We start from the raw sequence: 21,027 nt of genomic DNA, 5'->3' as shown, positions 1-21,027 counted from the left end.
TTGTATTGGGTTGAAATACCCCTTGTACTTCTATTCAATATAAGTCTTATTGTTTATAATTTTTTTTTTCAAGCAGAGTGTATTTAAAAAAAAAAAGATATTTGATGACCCGGGATTTAATGCTATTTTTCCATATAATTTTCATGGATTTTAATATATTATTTAGGATATTTTAGTCATTTTAGGTCACTTAGGATTATTTCATGCATTTTATTATTTTTATATGTTTTTAGTATTTTTCTATATTTTTTAGGATTTTTATTTGATTTTTATTAGGATTTTCGGAATAATAAAGAGGAGCTGATCAGGTGCTGATGGTCCATGAACATTAAGGTGCACCCGCAAGGAATCAACGGCTGCAGCTTCCAGCCCTGCCATGTGGCGCGATCTAGCTAGGGGTCAGCCATAAGACAGAGGTGCGTGAAGCACTGGATTCCAACCCTCTTGAACCTTGGTCCAATGGAGCTGCGGCACGTGCCAGAAGAGTTTTGTCTTATTGATAGAAAGTTGTCACGTGATGAAGGAAAAAAAGAAACAGAACAGAAGGAAAAAGGAGGCGGTGGCAACAATATAGATTTTAGGTTTTTGGGATAGATATATATATATTGAATTGGAACATGAATGAGGGGGAAGAACGGCAGCAGCCGTAGGTGATACATTTCATAGGTATTTCTCTTGTAATTTCTCTATGATATTGTTAGGTTAAACTCCCTAGTGTTAGGGTGATTGATCTAGTTTTCTTTCAAGCTATGTTTTGAACTAAGTTTCAGTTATGATTATGGATCATATTTTATGTTTTGATTTTTTCCTCTGTTTTAATTGAAACTTTCTCTACTATTTTCTATGCAGTTGGGAAATTGGTAGAATTTTGGGATTTGGGGAGAAGTTGAGCAAGGGTCTTTGCGCCTTAGGAATAAGGGTAACAAATTGCTTGTGTTTGCCTGAATTGAATTGAACTTCATCTCTAATTAATATTAATTAGGATTAGGTACTAAGGAATTAGCTATCATTAATTAATTGGAAGGGACATTTATGCAAGGAATTGATAAGTGGACATCTAGGTTTAGCACCTTGATAATCTATTGAATTCATAATTATAACTGTTTGGGGAGATACATAGGGAGAAAGTTAACGAAATCAGGATCCCTATCGCGCTTTTAAATTGAATTCACTTCAACCGTTTATTCACTTTCTTTTATTTAATTGCAGTTAAGTTTCACACCAACAACCAATCATTTCTTTATTTTTATTTTTACTTTCTTGTCCTTTCATTCTAAATTTAGTTAATTTAGAGTATAAACTACACAATCCCTGTGGTTCGATCTTTTTATTACTTCGAGCAATCTGTACACTTGCAGATTCACTATCGCTATCAATATTCTACTTATTAAACTGTGTAAAGTTTCCCTATATAAGCTATTTCAACCCAAAACGAAAAAGAAAAATACGAATAACAAGAATATAAAACATTATGCAAATTGAAAGAGAAGAGAATAATGCATCAAATAAAATTGATAAAACAAGATTCGTGCTACCAAATGGTTTTTTTCTCATATGTTTGACAGTATACATGATATAGGCAATTAAAGAGCCAATTTGTATACACATGACTTCATTAAATCTCAATAGCCATCATCATAGATTTAATTATGAATGAAAGCTTTTTAAGCTTAGACTATAAAAACAATCATTAACTTGTTCTTCCAATCGGAAGAATGCTTTCCTTATAAATTATTAACTGATAACTATTTAACTGCCTTTTAACTGCAATATCCTTAACTGCAGTATCCTCAAGCATATTGGTGCTTAAATCAAACAAGGCTAACTCACCATTTTGCTTTCGGAAGAATATATAACCATTCTTTCCCCACTCCAATAGGCCGAACGCCAAGCAAGCATTCAAAAGTGAAAAGTTTAGTCCACGATTCCTTCACACCAAGTTCACACAAAATTGATATGTGATAAGTTTTTCCATATCTCAATATCACTGCAATGGACCCATTTAACACTACCAAGAATTTGGTGACTCGACCCATATCTAAGGGTAAGGGCGTTGTAAAGAGAATCTCACTGCTCATGTTAAATGATACCAAATATTGTGTTTTATGGTGATTTTCATATCCAGTAGCCAACCAATGACACATTCCATTCAAGTAACTGACACCGCCTGTATCAGGTAGGGGATCCAAAAACCTATCAATATCAAGTTTTCTCCAAGAGTTGCTTCTTAGGCTATATATCTCCAAACACGGCAAGGGTTCTTGGATCATTGGCTTATTATCTTGCTCGGAAAAAGTAAGATATGGAAAAAATCGTAGTAACCGAATCACCTTAAAGTCATCATTAAGGTTGTCATAACCAAATCCAAAAGCAGTAGCAGAGGTAATCTGATCACGTTGAGACTCAACAAAAGGGCTAGAGGTAATCTGATCACGTTGAGACTCAACAAGAGGGCTGGGAGGAATAATTCTTAATTCCTTAGTAGCTGGGTTCCACAATTCACACTGCCCTCCTAGATCAAGACAAAAAATGCCATGCATACCACAACCCACAATCACCGTGGAAAATAGATAAGGCCAATCTAATTTAACTTTATTCTCAAACTTGTCACCTAGAAGTAAATGTGGCTCTCTTCTATAATCAAGTAAGACAAGAGATGTATCGTCATAATAAGAGTGATGTTTAGACAAGAAATTGGCGCGGAACATGGCCATGAAATGAGGATTTTCAAGTAAATGAGCCCATGTTTTGTGTGCGCAGGTGAATCGCTTAAGAGATTTCAAAGGCAGCTTGGACAAAATAGAGAAGGCAATATCATCGTGAATCTCCATTGTTGGAGGGGCCATAGATTTAACTTCTCTCGATTGAGATAAAGAATTGGAGGAATGAATGAGAATAAACGTAGGGTTAATCTTTGGTCCTTTGAACATCCTTCTTTGGCTGCTAATACGCTCTATTACTCACCTTCCCTAATACCTAAACCTCTTATAGAAGTTCTTTATCTAAATCTAAACAAATCTAAATAGGATTATATATGTAATTATATAAGTAAATAAATAAAGAATATTTTAACCTAATATTATCTACTTGAATTTGTTAGCTTCAATTTCTGATATGTCAACCAAATTATAGAACACGTTTTGGGACATGAAAAAAATATCGTTTTTTTTGTCTTCAAAAAATTCTGTATCAATTTTTTTTTAATTCAAAATTTTGGTATCTCAATTGATTAAAACATTATATTTTTTAATCTTTAATAATTGAGTTTAATGGATAAGCAATCTCAGTTTTACGCTGACAACCAATAATGATATGCCACGTTGGATGAATAGTTGATTTTATTTTAAATTTAAATTTAAATAAAAAAGAATATATTTTATGATTTGCTGGACTTCAATTGAATGATTAGGTAAAAATAATTTATAGTGACCATGCACAACCCTTTACTTCTTAATAATTTGTTAACTTAATTGAGATGTAATTTTTTTTTTTGAAATGGAGATGTAATTCAAAGCATTGGGATGGTAAATAATTTGTACTTAACCTTTTTTTTTTATTAATGTTATGTTTTTTTACATCGGAAAAATAAATTGCTCACATCAGGTATTGATTCCTGAACCTCCCCTATCCCAACCCATATGTCTACTAGCTCTTACCACTTGAGCTATTTTTTTTATTAAGGTTATCTACTTGGATTTGATTTCAAAAACAAATTCAAAAGCATTAAACCAATATTTTTTCGTGAATAATGTATCTATATATCTATAATTCACTTGTAAAAAAAATGGGAATCTATATCTACTTGATTTTTTTTTTGACGGAGTAAATTATTTTCTAAGCATTGGAATGGTATTTTTATATCTACTTAAATTTGACTTAAAAAAAGTTCTAAGCATTTGGATTATGAAAAAAATATAATTTTCTATCAACCGGTTTATAGAACACGTTATCTATAATTTTTTTGCAATTAATCTTTGTTCTTATTATTTTTATCTACTTGAACTTGACTTTAGAACAAATTCTAAGCATTTGGCTTATGAAAAACCCTAAATCCTTATTTATTTTACGTATACTTCTTTTTTGACTTGACTTGTTATTGTTGTTGTTTGTTGTCTAGGCTTGTACTCAAGTGGAACCTTTTTGTGGGGTGGTGGATAACTTCCTGGGAAAAAAGAATAATCCCTCCTTAGAAATGATTGTAGACATATAGCTTCCACTATGGCATTCTTTGAAATAGGACATGTTAGGGGGGGGGGAACAAAGTAGCTCATTTACTAGCAGCTAGTGTTTGGTGGGATAATTTCTCTACTTCAATTGCTACAGCTCTATTAGCTGATGTATTTTTTGTTTCAATTTGAATGAAAGTCGTATTTTCCATAAAAAAAAAAAGTGGAACCTCTTTGTGCTCCTTTTTTATCTTGAGTGGAAGAAGAAGGCTTATGACTTGACATGTACGGATTATACTTAAACGGAACCTTTTTGTGCTCCTTCTCTATCTTGAGTATAGGGGACCTGTTTGTTTTTCTTATTGGTCATTTCTCCTTTTTTGGATCATGAGCTGTTAGGCTAGACTTTAATATCATATTGGATTTTGATTTGTTGTTGGGCTTGCAACGAAATGAGCTAAGTTGTGATTGTTTCTACATGTGTTAAAAGAATAGGAAAACCTCTAGGCAATGAGAGAGTGAGTCATTCGATTTATAAACTACTCAACTCTAACTTATTCATCGAATGTGAGACTTCTTTGTATTCACGCTTGAACTCTAACACACGTTAATCACCATCAACTATAATGACTAATTAATCCCTTTTTCGTGGCGGCTTACACTAAGCGGAAAAGGCTAGTCCCAAAAATGTGTCTGATTGAAATAAACCATGATCAGGCTTTAGTGCTTTTTAAAATATAGAGTAGTGATGAAATTTTATTAAAATGATAAGGATAAAAATGAGAGTACATTCGATTAACTTAAAGTTATAAGCTGATAATAGCTGAAAACTTATGAGCTATCTGAAAGCTGAAAACTTACTAGATTAAAAAAAGTATTTGGTAAAATTAGTTGTTGAAAAATTTGAATTGTAAAAGGGCATAAAAGACATACTTGTATAATTCTTTTATATTTTTTGGTACATTGAAAAATAATTTTTTGTATATATTTAACTTTACTTTATTTATATATCAATACATATACGATATTAATATTAAAATAATTATCACTTTAAATATTTTAATTTACTTCAAATTATTTATCATCCTAAAAGTACAATATAAATTATTAAATTTATTCTCGTTTTCAGGGTTTGGTGTTTTCATAAATATCAAAAGGGTAATGATGAAATTTTAATAAAATGATAAGGATAAAAATGTAAATAAATTCAATAAACTTTAAATTATTTAAACTACTGAAATAAACTATTGAAGGGCTTTTAAGCTAGAATCTGTTTAGGGTGTGGGTGGGTCTAGGCTTCGGAAGCATAATAGAAATAGCCTAAATCTTCCTTAGAAAGGAGCCTAAAAAAGCATAAACTATACCATCAGGGCTACTCATTTTGCTTAGTCTTAGTCCAATAGCTAACTTGGCTAGGGTATGGACCTAGCGAAAAGGACTCTCTATTATAAGCCTTCGCGCAAGCAAGCACGGGAGAAGCAAGCAAAGTATAAGCTTTGCTAGAAGCAAGATGAGGAAATAGAGTTGTCGTATAAGCGGTAGCTTCCCCTGACCTACTTAACAAAAATGCAACAATCGCGACCTACTTTAATTCAAAACATAAGAAAGGCGAAGTGAGGTTTGGTGGTCTCGCTTATATCCCTTCTATCACTCAGGGATCCGGAATATATAATGGAGCAACAGGGGGTGACGCGGAAGCCACCAGGTGGGGCTACTAAGATATGATATGATGGGAATATAATATCTTCTGCCCATCAATCTGGAGCGGGTGGCAACATGCAAAATATCCGAGACCTGATTCGGGCTTTGGACGACCTCTAGAGGGCTCTGTTCTGTCTTGCTTCTGCTTGATGGAAACTAGGGTTCAAGTTCAGACTTTTAGAAATCAAGACATGGCGGGGGCAGGATTCGAACCTGCAATCTTCAGGTCATGAGCCTGACAAGTTAACCATGACTCCTACGGATTTGACCCTATCTATACCCGGAGTCAATCTCCTATCGGTCTTGCCACCACGCTGCAGAACGAGAGCTCCTATTTCAAAAGAAAAATCTAGTTAAATCATCTTTAAGCTAGTTAAACCACACTGTCCTTAAAAACAAAGCTTTTTTGATGAACCAATTTATGCACAAAAAATGTTATCTACTTGTTCGGATATATCAACCAATTTTAAGATTATCTTTTTTGTTACAAGAGGAAAATTAATAAAAAAGAGAAACTAGCTAATTGCGTCTAAATACAGTGACGCATAAACAAAGGAGGGGGTCATTCCACTGCTGAAATGGTGTCTCGACCCTACATGCTTCCCGAGCTAGTGCATCCGTAAGACTATGTTTGACAATACCTAACTTAACTAAAAGCTAGAAAAACTATCTGAAAACTAAAAAACTAGATGATTTAATTTTTTTTTGGCAAAACTAGTCATTAAACAAGCAAAAATAGTAAACTGACATAAATTATAGTACTTGTATATTGTTTTCATATTTAGCATTACTATTTTACACATCAATACTTAATTTATTTCAAATTATTTATGATCTCATAAAGTATGATATTCATTTTTATTTGTTTTTCATTTTTCAAATTTTATTAGATTAGGATTATGATTCTGTCAAAAAAAAAAAGGATTACGATAGTATAATTAAATTTATATATTTTTTTAATAAAATAAAAACCTATATTTATCTAAATTAATAAAATATTGAAGTCGAATGCCTGTAGTCCTGTACAATAAAGTATAGAGGAGATGTGTATGATTGTTTTTATTTGTGAGCTCAGGGTATTTATTGGGTTTTGAGTTGTTGTTGGGCTTGAAACAAAATAGGCCGAGGTGTGACTTTAAGGAATGGCTTCTCCAAACGCTGTCCCGAAACACAAACTGAGCTGCATTAGAACAAGTTTTGACTTCTGAGTGTGGTGATAATTGCACACTAAGGAACAATTAAAACTAGAATCTGAGACATGAAAAAACAACCTATATTAAGGATAACATGAATCATGAATCACAACACATTGTGACTTTGTGAGCCAAAATAGAGCATCCAAGTGCACTTTGTGCTTGCAACTTGTATGATGATATTCATCATGGATAAAAAGTTCAGATCAACACATATTTTCAGTAACAACATAGTCTAAGTAATGGGTGAAAAGTTCAAGGCTTCCAACTCAAACAAATATGTCATGAAAAAAGGGTAAAAAATGGGAAGGATTAGAACTTGAAGGAATCTAAAAAATAATAATAAGTACGCAAGCAGACGCAATATGTTCTTTCATTATGCTATTCTTTAATTAACCGCTATTATTATCACACGAGCAAAAATGAAAAGAAAAAGCAGATCTTTTGTATTTAGGAGCTGATAAAAAACTTTCTTTTGTGGAAAAAGAGAAATGATATGACCTTCACAGTAATTTACCATGTGCATCGTCTCTGATATATGTTTAGCTAAAGGATGAAATCAAAGATAAAAACAAACATCTTACCTTGAACCATGAGCTAGCTTTCCACCTGAGACAAGCCTGGCAAAGCGGAGGGGACAATGTGGAACAGAAACTTGCACAAGCAAAGGAAACAATTATGGCACTTGAAACAGAATTTGGCAGCATTAGGAAAAAACTCCATGATCTGGAACAGAGATTAAAAGCAGCTCAAAAATGGAATCCCACAGAGGAGAATATAATGAGAAGAAAAGAGATGGAAAATGAGTTTGCAGAACTGATGGGGAGGGAAGAACTGTACTGGAGGCAGAGGTCAAGAGCAACATGGCTAAAAGAGGGAGATAAAAACACCAGCTTCTTCCATGGGAAAGCCAACCAACGCCAAAAGCGAAACAGAATAGCAAGAATTCGAGATGATCATGGAAATTGGGTTTATAAACAGGACCAAGTCACTACAGCCTTCTCCAACTACTTTGAGGGTATCTTCAAGAGCTCACAACCAAACAACATAGAGGAAGTGTGCCAGAAAATTAAGAACAAGCTCAACCAGGAAATGAGGGAGCATCTCGAAGAGGAATTTACAGCAGATGAGGTAGCCTATGCTTTAAATCAGATGCACCCTTTGAAAGCTCCTGGACCGGATGGATTTCCAGCCCTTTTCTACCAAAAGTATTGGAAATTAGTGGGTGGAGATGTCACAAGTCAAGTGCTAGAAATTCTGAACAAAGGAGTGGATCCCGCAAGCCTCAATCAGACTTTCATATGCCTCATTCCGAAGGTTAAAGCTCCAGAAAACCCCATGGAATTCAGACCTATAAGCTTATGCAACGTCATAATGAAACTTGTGACAAAGTGCATAGCAAATAGAATCAAAGACGTCCTTGGAGAAGTAGTTGGAGAGCAGCAAAGTGCCTTTATTCCTGGAAGACTAATCACGGATAATGCTCTAACCGGCTTTGAAGTTTTCCACTACATGAAGAAGAAAAGAAAAGGGAAGAAAGGGTACATGGCACTCAAGCTCGATATGTCAAAGGCCTATGACAGAATAGAGTGGGATTTTCTGAAACAGGTTCTCACTACTATGGGATTCCCCTCAAAAATCACTGAGCTCATCTCCATATGTGTCTCCTCTGTATCCCACTCTCTTCTTGTCAATGGAGAGCCCTCCCCTCCCTTCTCCCCTCAGAGAGGCCTCAGACAGGGTGACCCACTCTCACCTTACCTATTCATACTCTGTGTAGAAGCTTTCTCCGGATTAATCTCAAACCAAATCCGATTGAGAAACCTCCATGGAATCAAGGTAGCGAGAGGAGCCCCCCCCATTAGCCATTTGTTCTTCGCAGATGATAGTCTAATTTTCAGTCGGGCAACACAAGAGGAGGCATCAAGCTTACTAGATGTGATCAGGCAGTACGAACAAGCTTCAGGACAACTTGTAAACATGGACAAATCAGAGATTTCTTTCAGCCGAAATGTACCACAAACCAGTATGGATACGATCCGGAATAGGATGGGAGTAAAGGCGGTGATTGTCCACGACAAGTATCTTGGTTTGCCCACTGTCATTGGTCACTCAAAGAAAGCGATTTTTGGAAAGATTCAAGAGAGAGTGTGGAGAAAATTGAAAGGATGGAAGGAAAAGACGCTATCCAAAGCAGGTAAAGAGATCCTCATCAAGGCGGTGGCACAAGCGATTCCCAGCTATGTCATGAGCTGTTTTAAGCTACCAAATGGTATATGCTCCAAAATTGAAAGCCTTCTTGCAAACTTTTGGTGGGGACAGAAGGAAAATGAAAGGAAAATACACTGGGCAGCATGGCAACATCTGTGTAAACCAAAAAACAGAGGCGGCTTGGGCTTTAGAAATTTGGAGGACTTCAATAGAGCACTTTTAGCAAAGCAAGCTTGGCGGCTATTAAACTCAGAAAAATCACTGCTGTACAAGGTTTGGAAAGCAAAATATTTCCCAAAATGTGATTTGTTAAAAGCTGGTGTGGGCTATCAACCAAGCTATGCTTGGCGTAGTGTGTGGGGAACACTGAAATTCATCGAGGAAGGTTGTAAATGGAGCATTGGGAATGGAAAGAAAGTAAGTATATGGAAAGACCCGTGGCTTCCAGGACCTGATAGTGGCTATGTTCGAACCCAAGTTGTCCCAGAATTTGCTCATGAGAAAGTATCAGATTTAAGACTTTGGGAAGGAGGAAGCTGGAACATCTCCAAGATAGACCAATTGTTCAATCCAGCAGAAGCTCAATTAATTAAATCCATTCGCTTGAGCTGGAGGGATTCTGAAGATAAGTTGATTTGGAGATGGAGCAGGGATGGAATGTTCTCAGTAAAATCAGCCTATTATCAAATTCAAAGCCAAAAGATTGCTGCTACTGCAAGTGGTTCAAACAGCCCATCTTTCTCATGGAAGACTTTGTGGCGTGCCAAAATCCAGAACAAGGTAAAACACTTCATGTACAGAGTTATTAACAACCTTACTCCTTGTCGTGCCAATCTTGCCAGAAGAGGAATTCAGATTCAGGAACAGTGTGCACTGTGCAGTCAAGATGTGGTAGAAACACAAGACCACTTATTTCTCCAATGTTCCTGGGCAAGGGCAGCATGGTTCCACCATTCCTTGGGCCTTCGTATGGATTTGGTACAAACTAGCTTCCTTGAGTGGCTCCAAAGCTTTTGTGCCAATCAAGAAGATGAGATAGTTGCACAAGTGTTCCACGGGACCTGGGCTATATGGAAAGCAAGAAACGAAAGCTTGTTCAACAATGTCCAAGTTCACCTAGCTACAGCAATGGAAAAAGCCCAGAACCTGCTGGCGGAGTGGAAAGAAGCTCAAGAACACCATGCTCCATGCGTACAAGAGAAAAGGCCACAACAATGGAGTGCACCAAGCCAAGGGAGAATTAAAATTAATGTAGATGCTGGGTGGTCGGGACCACACTCTACAGGGCTCGGTTTTGTAGCAAGGGACCACAGAGGAATCATAATGCTCGCTGGAACCTGCCTGGAAGCTCAACGATTGGATCCCCTTATTGCTGAAGCTATGGCTCTTCGCTGGAGCCTACACACAGCCTTGGAAGTGGGTTTAGATAGTGTGATCTTTGAATTGGACTCTCTCTCTGTGGTCAAAGCAATGAGAACCAATTCAAGCCTCTGGACTATCCAAAACCTTATGCAGGATTGTATCTATCTAGCTAGTCTATTTACCTCTATTTCCTTCAATCATGTATCCCGTAATGCAAATGTACCTGCTCATACTCTTGCTTCTTTGGCCTGCTCTTATAATACTAAGTTGTGGTGGGATGTTCCACCTCCTGAAATAGAGCAGGCCCTCTTTGTAGATGTTGCTTTGTCTGATTAATGAGAAAAGGCGAACTTTCATTCAAAAAAAAAAAAGATAAAAACAACTTTGTAATCTTGTAAAAGTTGATATTTGTGTCAGCTTTTAAACTATACTAAAAATCCAGAATAAATAACTCAGAACTATGCATCAAAGAAAAGACATGAGAAAATCCATAACCACCTAGAAAGAGATTCTTTTTAGGGAAACAAACAAAATTAAGTTTTGTGGAAGAAATTATGATCAAAGTGGCACACTCAACACTAAAAAAAAGGAGTCAAAAACCTTATTCTACATAAACAAACTATTGGCAAATCATGTCAGCGACCACAATTTCCAACATCATACCACTAAGAAAACTCTCTCTGCACCAAGGTTATCAACATCATGAGCTTCAAAAAAAAAAAGGTTATCAACATCATGATTCATGTCCATTTTTAGAAATAATTGTGCAAATAAATTTCAACATCATGTCCACAATTCTCCAGTTGATCATTAATTAGCATATCTGCAGTAAAATCCTCCTACCTTCCCTTTAGAATTATAGAACAAGAAATCCTGGATTCTCTGATCTTTCACTATGGTTGTTTCCCTAAAGCTTACAGAGCAGAAGAACACCCATGAGAGGACTTCTGGATTAGTTGTTAGATGCTAAGAAACAAAAATCAATGTTTTAATTTAATGTTCTCCTAAATGCAAAATATAGAAGAGAAGGAAGCAGGAAATGTACTTAGTGGGGATCATTAATTTGTTGCAATGAGGAGTCACTAATAATATAAGAAATAGGAATTACATCTGAAAATTTCCATAACATTACTAAGTGCATCAGAACACAGAAATTCAACTTACAGAACTTCCTCCCATAGCTGGAACGAGCATTGAAGGTATCATAAACTTCCCCAACATCAATATGTAATTTTGAAATGCTAATAGACTAGTTTCAGCTTAGAGACTGCAACGACACAAAAATGAGGGGTGAATAATACTAATACGAACTAAAGAGATTGCAACGATAGAGATGCAAGTCAGTGAGGACTGTACCCTTGACAACCCCATATCTCTTATAAGCCTCCATGGAATACTCACTTGATCAACTAGGCATGGAAATGAAACAATCAACAAAAAGTAAAAAAAAAAAAACATAAATATTGCATCAGGCATGAAATGGAAATGCAAAGCAGAATCATTCTATTAATAAAAAGCAAGAACAAGATATTCCTTGCAGCTTCTTTGACATTGTCAGCTATGAATGTGAAGACATTTTATTAATCATTAATGCAAGAACAAGAAGAATGTGTATGCAAGAGAAAGTTGTTCATAAGCAAACAATGTTTCCTTTATTAACTACTATTAGTAGTTACTATAATAAACTATGACTTAACCAACGCAAATATTGATTTAGGTTCCCAACTTCCCATATACAACAGAAAGCAGAAAAAGAGAAGCAAACTGATATATAGAGAGAGATTAAGAAGAAAGGGGAGGGACTCCCCCTTACACCCAAGCTCAGTTCTATTATTTAAATAAAAGAATGAATCAAATTAAATTACATCAGTAGTGTACACTTTCCAAACCCCTGCATTAACAGGCTGAGCCCTATTATGTTGGCAGCCAGAGAAATGATTTTAAGCCTGCTTTATCAAGTCAATTAATTAGAGAAGGAAACTGGAGAAGAGAGAAAAATATGAATTGCTTTTTGAAGACAAACCAATTATAAATTCATTGCACACTTCTTAATTCATTTTAAACAGATGCTCTTCTCCAAGTGGAGAAGAGAGTCATACCACAGATTTATTGCATTCTAAAACCAATATTAGGAAATGGTTTCATACAAAATGAGATATCCTAAACTTCCCAAGGACAGAGGCTCAAATTATTTCTGATTAGGCACCTTGATATAGCCTACATGGGTGGAATTCGCCACTCTAGTGTAGATCATATGCTGTCCAGCACCTTGAGTTATCCCTGTTGTAGAAATACCCCACACACTTGCAGTCTTTGGTGCATTTGTTTCCACAATTAGTTTCACTTACTCTATCCCCAGTAGTGTATTTACTCATGTAATGCTCAACTCCTTCAAGTTTATAGTAGTGGAATTCACTTGCCTTGCATGATGTTACAGCCTTAGCACTGCAATTGTTACTCCACCCAAATAGTCCATTCTCCAATGGGCAAGCAACACATTGATTTTCCTCACAAAGCCCAAATTTCCCACATCTCTGTGGCAATTGGCACTCACTCTCATCATCAGAATCTCTATCAAACAAAGTGTAGGTCACTTTCCAAACACCGTCACGCACATCTAGGAAATAAGTGTTGAACCTAATGTTACCATCAATTCCAAGCCTAACATATGTCAAGGTACTGTTGTTCACTGGCCTACCAATGATCCTGTTGCCAAAATTGGAAGAGTTGGCAACAAAGTAATCAAACCCAATTTCAAAACTTTCTGAATCAGATGTTAATGTGACATTTTCAAATGAGCCTTGTTCAATATAAGATTCAGACCAATAGCAAATGGGCCTGGGAGAGTTCTTGGGCTTGTAGTACAAGGCCAACCCTTTACCCTCCAACTTCAAGCTATAAGGCCCATTCACATTTTCCTTCTCGGAAAGCCTACTAACGAGCTCATATGGCCCACTAGCTCTCAGATACTGCCCCACCAGGATCGTATCGGTGGGGTGGTCAAAACTTTGCCAAACGAATTTCCCGTTCCCATCAAGTAGCACCACGTTGCCATTTGGAAGTAACCTGAACGCCACCACGCCTTTATTGGCGGTGTTTGTTTGCCACCGTACTCCACAATGTAAGGGCCTAGTTCACCAGAGTTTTCAAATTTGAAGGTTTCATTTTGAGGAACAACTGCATGAGCTAAGAAGGTCAAGAAAGACAAGAGGAGTAAAGTGATGAGGAGATGAGGCAGAGAAGAAGCCATTGTACGTAGTTGTGTGAGTCTGCTATGTTTTGGGTACACCTCTATTTAAGCTGTTCTTTTAGGCATTGTTGGTCAAAGTTGGCAACTCAAGATCTTAAATTTGGATCAAGATGAAATGAAGTCAGTCTTATATTATAGTATTAATTCATATAGATGTATTGTTGAGAAAGATGCCAGCTATGGTAATTAAGTTGCCGTGTTGTTGGCTCATAACTCTCCTTCTATATTATTGTTGTGAATTTATATCCTAATCTGAACCAGTGTCGTTAATAGTGGATTGCAGACTATAATGGTAAGTTAAAAATCCGATATTTCTAATCTCTTAAAGGGGAAGATAGCAAAAAAAAACGGGGAAAAGCGGCAAATAGCTGGTAATAGCAGACTAAGTAGAGTAACGGTAAGCAAAAAAATGCTACGTTATAGCGCTATAGCACCACTATAACTGCTATTTGACAACACTGATCTGAACATTAATTACAAGGAGTTTTGAGATTTGATACTTTTTTCTTCTTCCATATTATTTTCACTCTCTTACTTTTTCTATCTTTCTCATTTATTCTTATTACATCAATAATTATATCTCATACTTCTTTCTCACATTTTATTTCTCTCTCTAAAAATGGAGATGGAGGCGTAAACAATGTATTTTTGTAATTGTAGCTTTATGTGTATCTTTGAATAAGATTTGATTTGTATAAGAAATGTAAAATAAATTTATACATTGCTTCTTTTTTTAGTTGAAAGAATACATTCTTTTTCTAACCAAACTTTTCTAAAATAATTGAAGATTAAAGTCTCCATAGCAGGGAAAAAAGGTAAAGTCATACTTTATGATTTTCCTGCATCAGTTTTTTCTTAGCAGTTTTTTTATTTAAAACAAACAACTTGGTATGGTCTTTTACTCCCTCCGTTCCTATTTATCTGTCCACTTTGAGAAAAATACTTTGTTCTTATTTAACTGTCCATTTAGCATTTCAAGAGAGCATTAAATGATGTTTTTCAAATAATACCCTTATCAAAACAATAAATGAAGAAAGATAAAATGCAATCTAAAGGGTAAAAATGAAAAACAAATACTACTTTTATGAAAACCAACAAAATTAATTGCACTCCTTAATATGTGTGTTTCTTCTCTTTCCGGACAGTTAAATAGGAACGGAGGGAGTATTTTATTTTTTGAAATTAACAACTTGGTATCATAGTTAATTTATTAATAAATAGTTATGATTCAATATTATATCAACTTTGTACATTTGAAACAATATTTTTCCACGACTAGAAGAGTTGATGGGAGGAATTATTTAACCACCATTGATGACTGTTTCCGGTTTTGTCGTTCTTTTGAATTTTTTACTATTGTTTTTGTTCACCATGGTGGCGACTCTATTGGAGACTTTTTGGGCAGGAATGCCTCCTCTTTCGCCGGTAATGTTTGGCTAGAGGAGGTAGCTCCTGAGGTTGAACCTTTTGTAACTGCTGATATTTTGACCTCTATGCCACCAATTTAATATATTTGCAGGAAGTTTTCAGAAAAAAAAAAAAACAATTTCAGTTATAAACTTCAAATACACGTGCTTATATAGTTTAGGGTTATGTAGTGGCTGATTTTGAGGAAGATGGTATTGATGAAGATGAAGACTTTATGAGTTTCTGCGATTTCTTAAGTTGAAGATAATTAGTAACAAATGGATCGAGTGATCCATATAAACGACCTTAGTTGGATAAAGCTTTCGTTGTTTTTGTCGTACAGTTGAATTGAAGTTTTCTTACAATAATGTTAAGTGAGAGTCAAGCTTCAAGGAAAATAGTGAGAACATGTATTTTAAAGAGATAAGTTACACGGATAAATGAGATGTCCAAAGTGAAGACTCAAATTTAAAACATATAGAGATGTCTGTTACAATCGGCTAAGAAAGTACTACAATAATCATCGGTATGTGTTACTGTCGACACATAAAAAATATAAGCATAGCAGGACATTGCAGTAGGAAGCAACACCAAACAATGAATGTCATCAATATTATTGAAGAGAATGTCCAAAGGTAACTTCAGCTCATTCAAATGAAGCCATATTATGTGAAACTCTGCCACTTGTATGCTTAAACGGAGAAATTAGTTAAGATAATTATCAGAAGTCATTCAACCAAAACACCACAGTAACTCAGCAAGCAGTAAAAATAAGTAGCATATCTTTAGTTAATGATATAAAAATCCATTGATTCAACAGAAATAAGAGAAAGCTATTAACCAACTTGCAATGAAGAAAAATGCATGCTTAAGTATTCAAAGTAAGCAAGTTAAAAGAAAAACAATATTAACTAACTTGCAACAAACTAAAAACATCGAAGACTGAACTTAATTCATCCTTCATGACAAAGCCACCTTCAAGCCATGGCACAGCTCTCTTGAAAGCATTTTCTAAATCATACTCATCATCTGCGAAATCAATGACAAGGATCATTAGTCACACGCACAACCTGAAAGGATAGGGATGAGAATAAAATCTGGGAACACAAAAGCTGCTGCTCAATTTCATCCACATCATAAACTTAGTCCTAATATACATGACAATTTAATGGACCAAAACTAATTCTTTAACACAGTCACTGAACTCTGTCTCTCTCTCACACACAGCCATACATAACCAGTATTGAATTGAATTCTCCACATCTGATATTTGTGTTAAAGTGAAATAAATATGAGTGATTTATTCACAATAACAAATAAATCCAAGCAAGAAATCTTTCAATGAAAGCTGAAATAATCAAGGAATGACTCATGTTACCTGGCATTCCTGGTTGCCATGGAAACTTGGGCCTTAAAAATAGAGGTGGATAACCATAGAAAGGAGTCACTACCGGTTCAATTTACCAAATTGAAACTCTGCTTTGGTGCTCACCAGTTGTTGATTCATCCTATTGAACCTATTAATAATTCAAAAAATGACTACCTCAATAAGCCAATAGAGATATTATTGTTAATTGTAAGACACACACTATGACCATGAGGGACACATGCACATGGAAAATTATAAACTGTAGGACATATTGAATTATAAGGTACTCAAAATTAAAGAGTAAGGAAACAAAACATTTTGTTAAATAATGCAGTAGTTAGTCTATAGAAAGTATAAGCACAAGGAAAATATTCAAGCAGCTCCAATTTTTTCTACAATGATATCTAGTTATCCACTCAATACATCAATGACTTTTTGGTGAAGTATGAAAAAGACAAAACTAATGTTTGATCTAATTAAAAAATTAGAAAATGAAACTAAGAACCATTCCATTCAGGGAAAACTTCCGTGTCATAAAATATCAGCAAGAAAATATAAAAAATTTGGTTAACTATTCAATTCGTCAAGTTACACAAGTATGGCAAAGATAGACAAATCCAAATAAGTATTTGCATTAAAACGGAGTTCAAAATTCTGTTCTTGTGCAGTCTTGGACCCAAAGAAACCTAAGTGAGTATGTCACTAATTATCAAGTTACTTCATTTCCACTACCAACAGTGAGTCAAACAGATTAACAATTTGTTTCTTCCATGCTTATCAAACAAATTAAAATAATTCCACTTCATTATCAAGTTACCTCTTTGAAATTCAGATTAAAAATTTCTCTCTTCCTTGCTTTTTACACCCAACATCTGAAAGCAAAAGAATAAGCTAGTAATACATGAAAAAATTATATGCTAAAAGTTTACAGTCTCTTTATGGCCAACTAACTAAAAAGATTAAGATTGCTTTCTAGGACAAGGTTTTCTACCTTAGATTGGAAATGCATCTGTTTCATTCCCTATGGGACTAAGGATGTGATACATTCTTTTTTCTCATGTTCCTATTTTGCTCTCTCCCTTCCCCCTCTCCGTTTTTTTTTTTTTTTTTTTCTCTTTTAAGAAGTGAGAACCAAGTTCACAGATAAAACATTATTTCCATTGTGAATTTTTTACCCCGAAGGAAATTGTCATTTGTCTTGATAGTAGTGTTTATTTACTTTGCCTTATGACTTGCAGATATAGAACTATAGGAGTGTAAAACTCCAACAAAAGCTCTCATGCAAATAAAGAGTGAAGGTAAAAAAGCTCAATTCTGTACAAGCCAAAACAAAAAGTACAACTAATAGGAGGCTAAAATTCATACCATAAATGCAAAGGCTAAAAGCAAAAAGAACACCCAAGTGTAGCAGAAACTGTCAACAGAGAAAAGAACTTTCAACTCTCAAGCTCTGATATGCAAATATCACATTCAGCCAAAATTTCATTCCTGTGATTCTCAAGTAGCTGGCAATGTTGTGATGATAAGTACATTTCATGGGAAGACTTTGAAATAACCCTTGTCACGTATGACAATTGAGTAAATACTTTCTTTCCATTCAAAACATATACCTAAAGCACATGGGAAAATAAAGAGTGTTAAGAATAAGAACATACTCAAACACATCATGTAATTAAGAACAGAAATCTGAAACTAAAACTAATAAGAGAGAAAAAAAAACAGCAAGTTACAACATTACGGAGTAGAATCTGTTACAACATTGGGTCAAGAAAGCACCAAGAATCTGTTACAGAATCTGTTTACAGCTACATTATACTTTCAAAGAGAGCATCTTAGGAGAATTAACCAACATTAAATGGTCAATCACAACCAAACAATGAACATGAAGATTTAAGGTATAAAGTAAGACCCCTAAATTAAATAGCCAATAAAAGAAGACATCAACCTCAGGATCAACAAGAGCCAAGTGGATAGCCTACGGCTACCACAATTATGGCAACAATACAATGATTCTACGAGAGCAACAGTGAACAACTCACTCACAAATAGTAAAATTAGGGTTCTAACCCGGCTAAAGGAGTGCTTGACAATCCAATTCCGCATTGATGGGACTGAGCGCACCTACTCAACAGAGCAAATCGTGGGGAATTGGTCACGACGGTGAGGAGCGCGTCATCTTCCGTGATGCGTGTGTAGTTGGTAAGGCACATCATCTTGTCGTGAAGCTGGCAGCCACGGTGAGGAGCAGCCAGCGTCTGCATGGGGCTAGACATCTTCAGTCATCTTTTGTCATGCTCGTGAATCTTCCATCATGTGAGTGAAGAAGTAATTGGGCCAGACATCACAAGACCACCAGGCAGCCCAGTTTAGCAGATATGATAAGGGCAAGTGAATTCACTGAATAGCCTAATTATATACAAATGATGATAGAAACACAAGCACTAGAGAGAGAACCTGGTCTCTCCCAATTCCCATAACAATGATCTCAAAAGATGACTAATACTCTCTAACTCACTCTTATTCATATTTCCTCTCTCACTGACTAACTAATCTACTAACTAACTCTGAGTACCCATCAAATGGCTTCATAACATTCAACATGGTAATAAATCTTGATAGCCATCATCATAAATATAGTCAGTGAAAGCAATCAATATTCTGTTTGTCCTATCTGAAGAGGGCTTTCCTTATAAATTATTATTCGATGACTATCTAACTGCTCTTTAGTGACAATATCCTCGAGCATCTGGGAACTTAAATCAAACAAAGCTAGTTCCCCTTTTTCTTCTTTTCTTAAGAATACATCACCCTTATTCCCCACCCCAATAGGAAACCCAACCCAAGGCAAAGGTCCAATAGTGAAAAGTTTAGTCCACGATTCCTTCACACCGAGTTCACCCAAAATTGAAATGTGAAAAGTTGTTTCTGCAGATTCTGATATCACAGCAATGGACCCATTTAACACCACCAAGCATTTCTGCAGCGATCTATCACCCAGATCAAACGGTAAGGGTGTTGTAAGGAAAACCTCATTGCTCAAGTTAAATGACGCCAAATGTTCTTCATCACCATGTAAATCTACAATACCCAACCAATGACACACTCCATTCACGTACGTGTCAGTGCACTTGGCGGGTCTCTCAACAATAATAGGCATATGAGCATCAAGTTTCCTCCAAGAGTTGCTTCTTAGGCTATATATCTCCCAAAAGATGCTTGGGTCTGGGGCAATTGGCCAATCATCTTCAAAGGCAGTGTAATCTGGAAAAGTTACTAATTCTCGAATCACCTTAAAGTCATCTCTAACAGGGTCATAACCAAATCCATGAGGAGTAGTAATCATAACACCCAGATCAGGTGGAGAGTCAAGAGGGCTGGGAGGAATAATTCTGAATTCCTCAGTAGCTGGGTTCCACAATACAAACTTCTTGCTTTGGTTGAGACAAAATGTGCCATGAATACCCGATCCCAAAATGACGATGAACCTGTCATCGACTTGAAATGGAAGAGGCCAATCTAATTTGACCCTATTCTGAAACTTGTCACCTGAAAGCAAATACGGCGGTCTGCCACAACCCATGAGATAATCTATGAGATGCGGTGTCTGCTGTAAGAGAAGAGATGTATCATTGTAATAAGAGTGATGCTTGGATAGGAAATTGGCGCGGAAAATGGTCATGAAATAAGGGTTTTGAAGTAAACCAGCCCATGATTTGTGTACGCAGGTGAATCGGTTAAGAGATTTGAGAGGCAGCTTCGACAAAATAGTAAAAGAAATATCATCAGGTATCTCCTTTGCCATAGATTTAACTTGTCTCGATTGGAATTCCATCAACAATAATAATACATGTTGATTTCACTAGAATTGGTTTTTCCTTAGTGTCCAAACCTGGCAGAGCAGGAAGACAGAAATAGTCATTAAGTAAGTAACTCACACACACACACACACATAGAGCAACATCAAATATGTTGATATAGCAGTGAATAGATAAAGAAACAATATGAAACAAGCTAGGCATGTGTAAGATAAAGAAACAAGACACAGAACACCTTAAAAAGAAGACATTGATTTATGTGAAATTCAAAGAAAAACCCTAAATTGGCACCTCGGAGAGAGAAAGAGAACGATAGCGGAAACAGAGACGGTGATGTGGCGCGGTTGAGAACAACGGAGGAAAGAATGGAAGAAAGAAGATCACGATATGATGTGGAAACCAGTTCGATCTCCGGATTACATAGTGTGCCTGCTTGGTTTTCTGTTTGATAAATTTAAAAGCACGAAAACACGTCACTCAACCCAACAAGTGCATTCAGTTGGCTAAATGTGTATTGAAAATTATAAAATCGAATTCCAATACTTCAAACAAA

The 21,027-nt window shown here is 35.7% G+C and overlaps 3 protein-coding genes across 5 annotated transcripts; all 3 read right to left on the bottom strand.

The window, feature by feature from the left end:
* Positions 1–1,826: 1,826 nt before the first annotated feature.
* LOC130744157 (F-box/kelch-repeat protein At2g43270-like) lies at positions 1,827–2,846 on the bottom strand. Its single transcript, XM_057596349.1, has one exon. It carries the CDS (start codon positions 2,844–2,846, stop codon positions 1,827–1,829), a length of 1,020 nt encoding a protein of 339 aa, XP_057452332.1.
* Positions 2,847–11,663: 8,817 nt separating this feature from the next.
* LOC130744141 (EP1-like glycoprotein 3) lies at positions 11,664–18,920 on the bottom strand. Its single transcript, XM_057596334.1, has 6 exons — positions 18,727–18,920; positions 16,755–16,807; positions 16,207–16,319; positions 12,840–13,767; positions 11,990–12,042; positions 11,664–11,900 (listed from the first exon to the last, which is right to left on the bottom strand). Exons 1-4 carry the CDS (start codon positions 18,918–18,920, stop codon positions 12,874–12,876), a joined length of 1,254 nt encoding a protein of 417 aa, XP_057452317.1. The 3' UTR covers positions 11,664–11,900; positions 11,990–12,042; positions 12,840–12,873.
* Positions 15,732–20,904, bottom strand: LOC130744065 (putative F-box protein At3g16210). 3 transcript variants are annotated; one of them, XM_057596264.1, is made up of 6 exons: positions 20,766–20,904; positions 18,727–20,548; positions 18,025–18,269; positions 17,477–17,531; positions 16,669–16,807; positions 15,732–16,319 (listed from the first exon to the last, which is right to left on the bottom strand). In XM_057596264.1, the coding sequence occupies exon 2, from the start codon at positions 20,489–20,491 to the stop codon at positions 19,310–19,312; it is 1,182 nt and encodes a 393-aa protein (XP_057452247.1). In that variant the 5' UTR covers positions 20,492–20,548; positions 20,766–20,904; the 3' UTR covers positions 15,732–16,319; positions 16,669–16,807; positions 17,477–17,531; positions 18,025–18,269; positions 18,727–19,309. The 3 variants fall into 3 exon arrangements, with proteins under 3 accessions (XP_057452247.1, XP_057452242.1, XP_057452250.1); XM_057596259.1 differs by lacking the exon at positions 17,477–17,531; XM_057596267.1 differs by lacking the exons at positions 17,477–17,531; positions 18,025–18,269.
* Positions 20,905–21,027: the final 123 nt, after the last annotated feature.

The sequence above is a fragment of the Lotus japonicus genome, chromosome 1 (genome assembly GCF_012489685.1).
Source record: "Lotus japonicus ecotype B-129 chromosome 1, LjGifu_v1.2".
NCBI lineage: Eukaryota > Viridiplantae > Streptophyta > Magnoliopsida > Fabales > Fabaceae > Lotus > Lotus japonicus.
This window is presented reverse-complemented; position numbering and strand designations above follow the sequence as displayed.

Coding starts and splice junctions, on each gene's coding strand:
- LOC130744157 (XM_057596349.1), bottom strand. CDS start 2,846: ATGGCCCCTCCAACAATGGAGATTCACGATGATATTGCCTTCTCTATT.
- LOC130744141 (XM_057596334.1), bottom strand. CDS start 18,920: ATGCAGACGCTGGCTGCTCCTCACCGTGGCTGCCAGCTTCACGACAAG. Junction 16,808..18,726: donor TCAAGCACTCCTTTAGCCGG/GTTAGAACCCTA, acceptor AATTATTAATAG/GTTCAATAGGATGAATCAAC. Junction 13,768..16,206: donor ATGTTTTTAGTTTGTTGCAA/GTTAGTTAATAT, acceptor AAACTCTGGTGA/ACTAGGCCCTTACATTGTGG.
- LOC130744065 (XM_057596264.1), bottom strand. CDS start 20,491: ATGGAATTCCAATCGAGACAAGTTAAATCTATGGCAAAGGAGATACCT.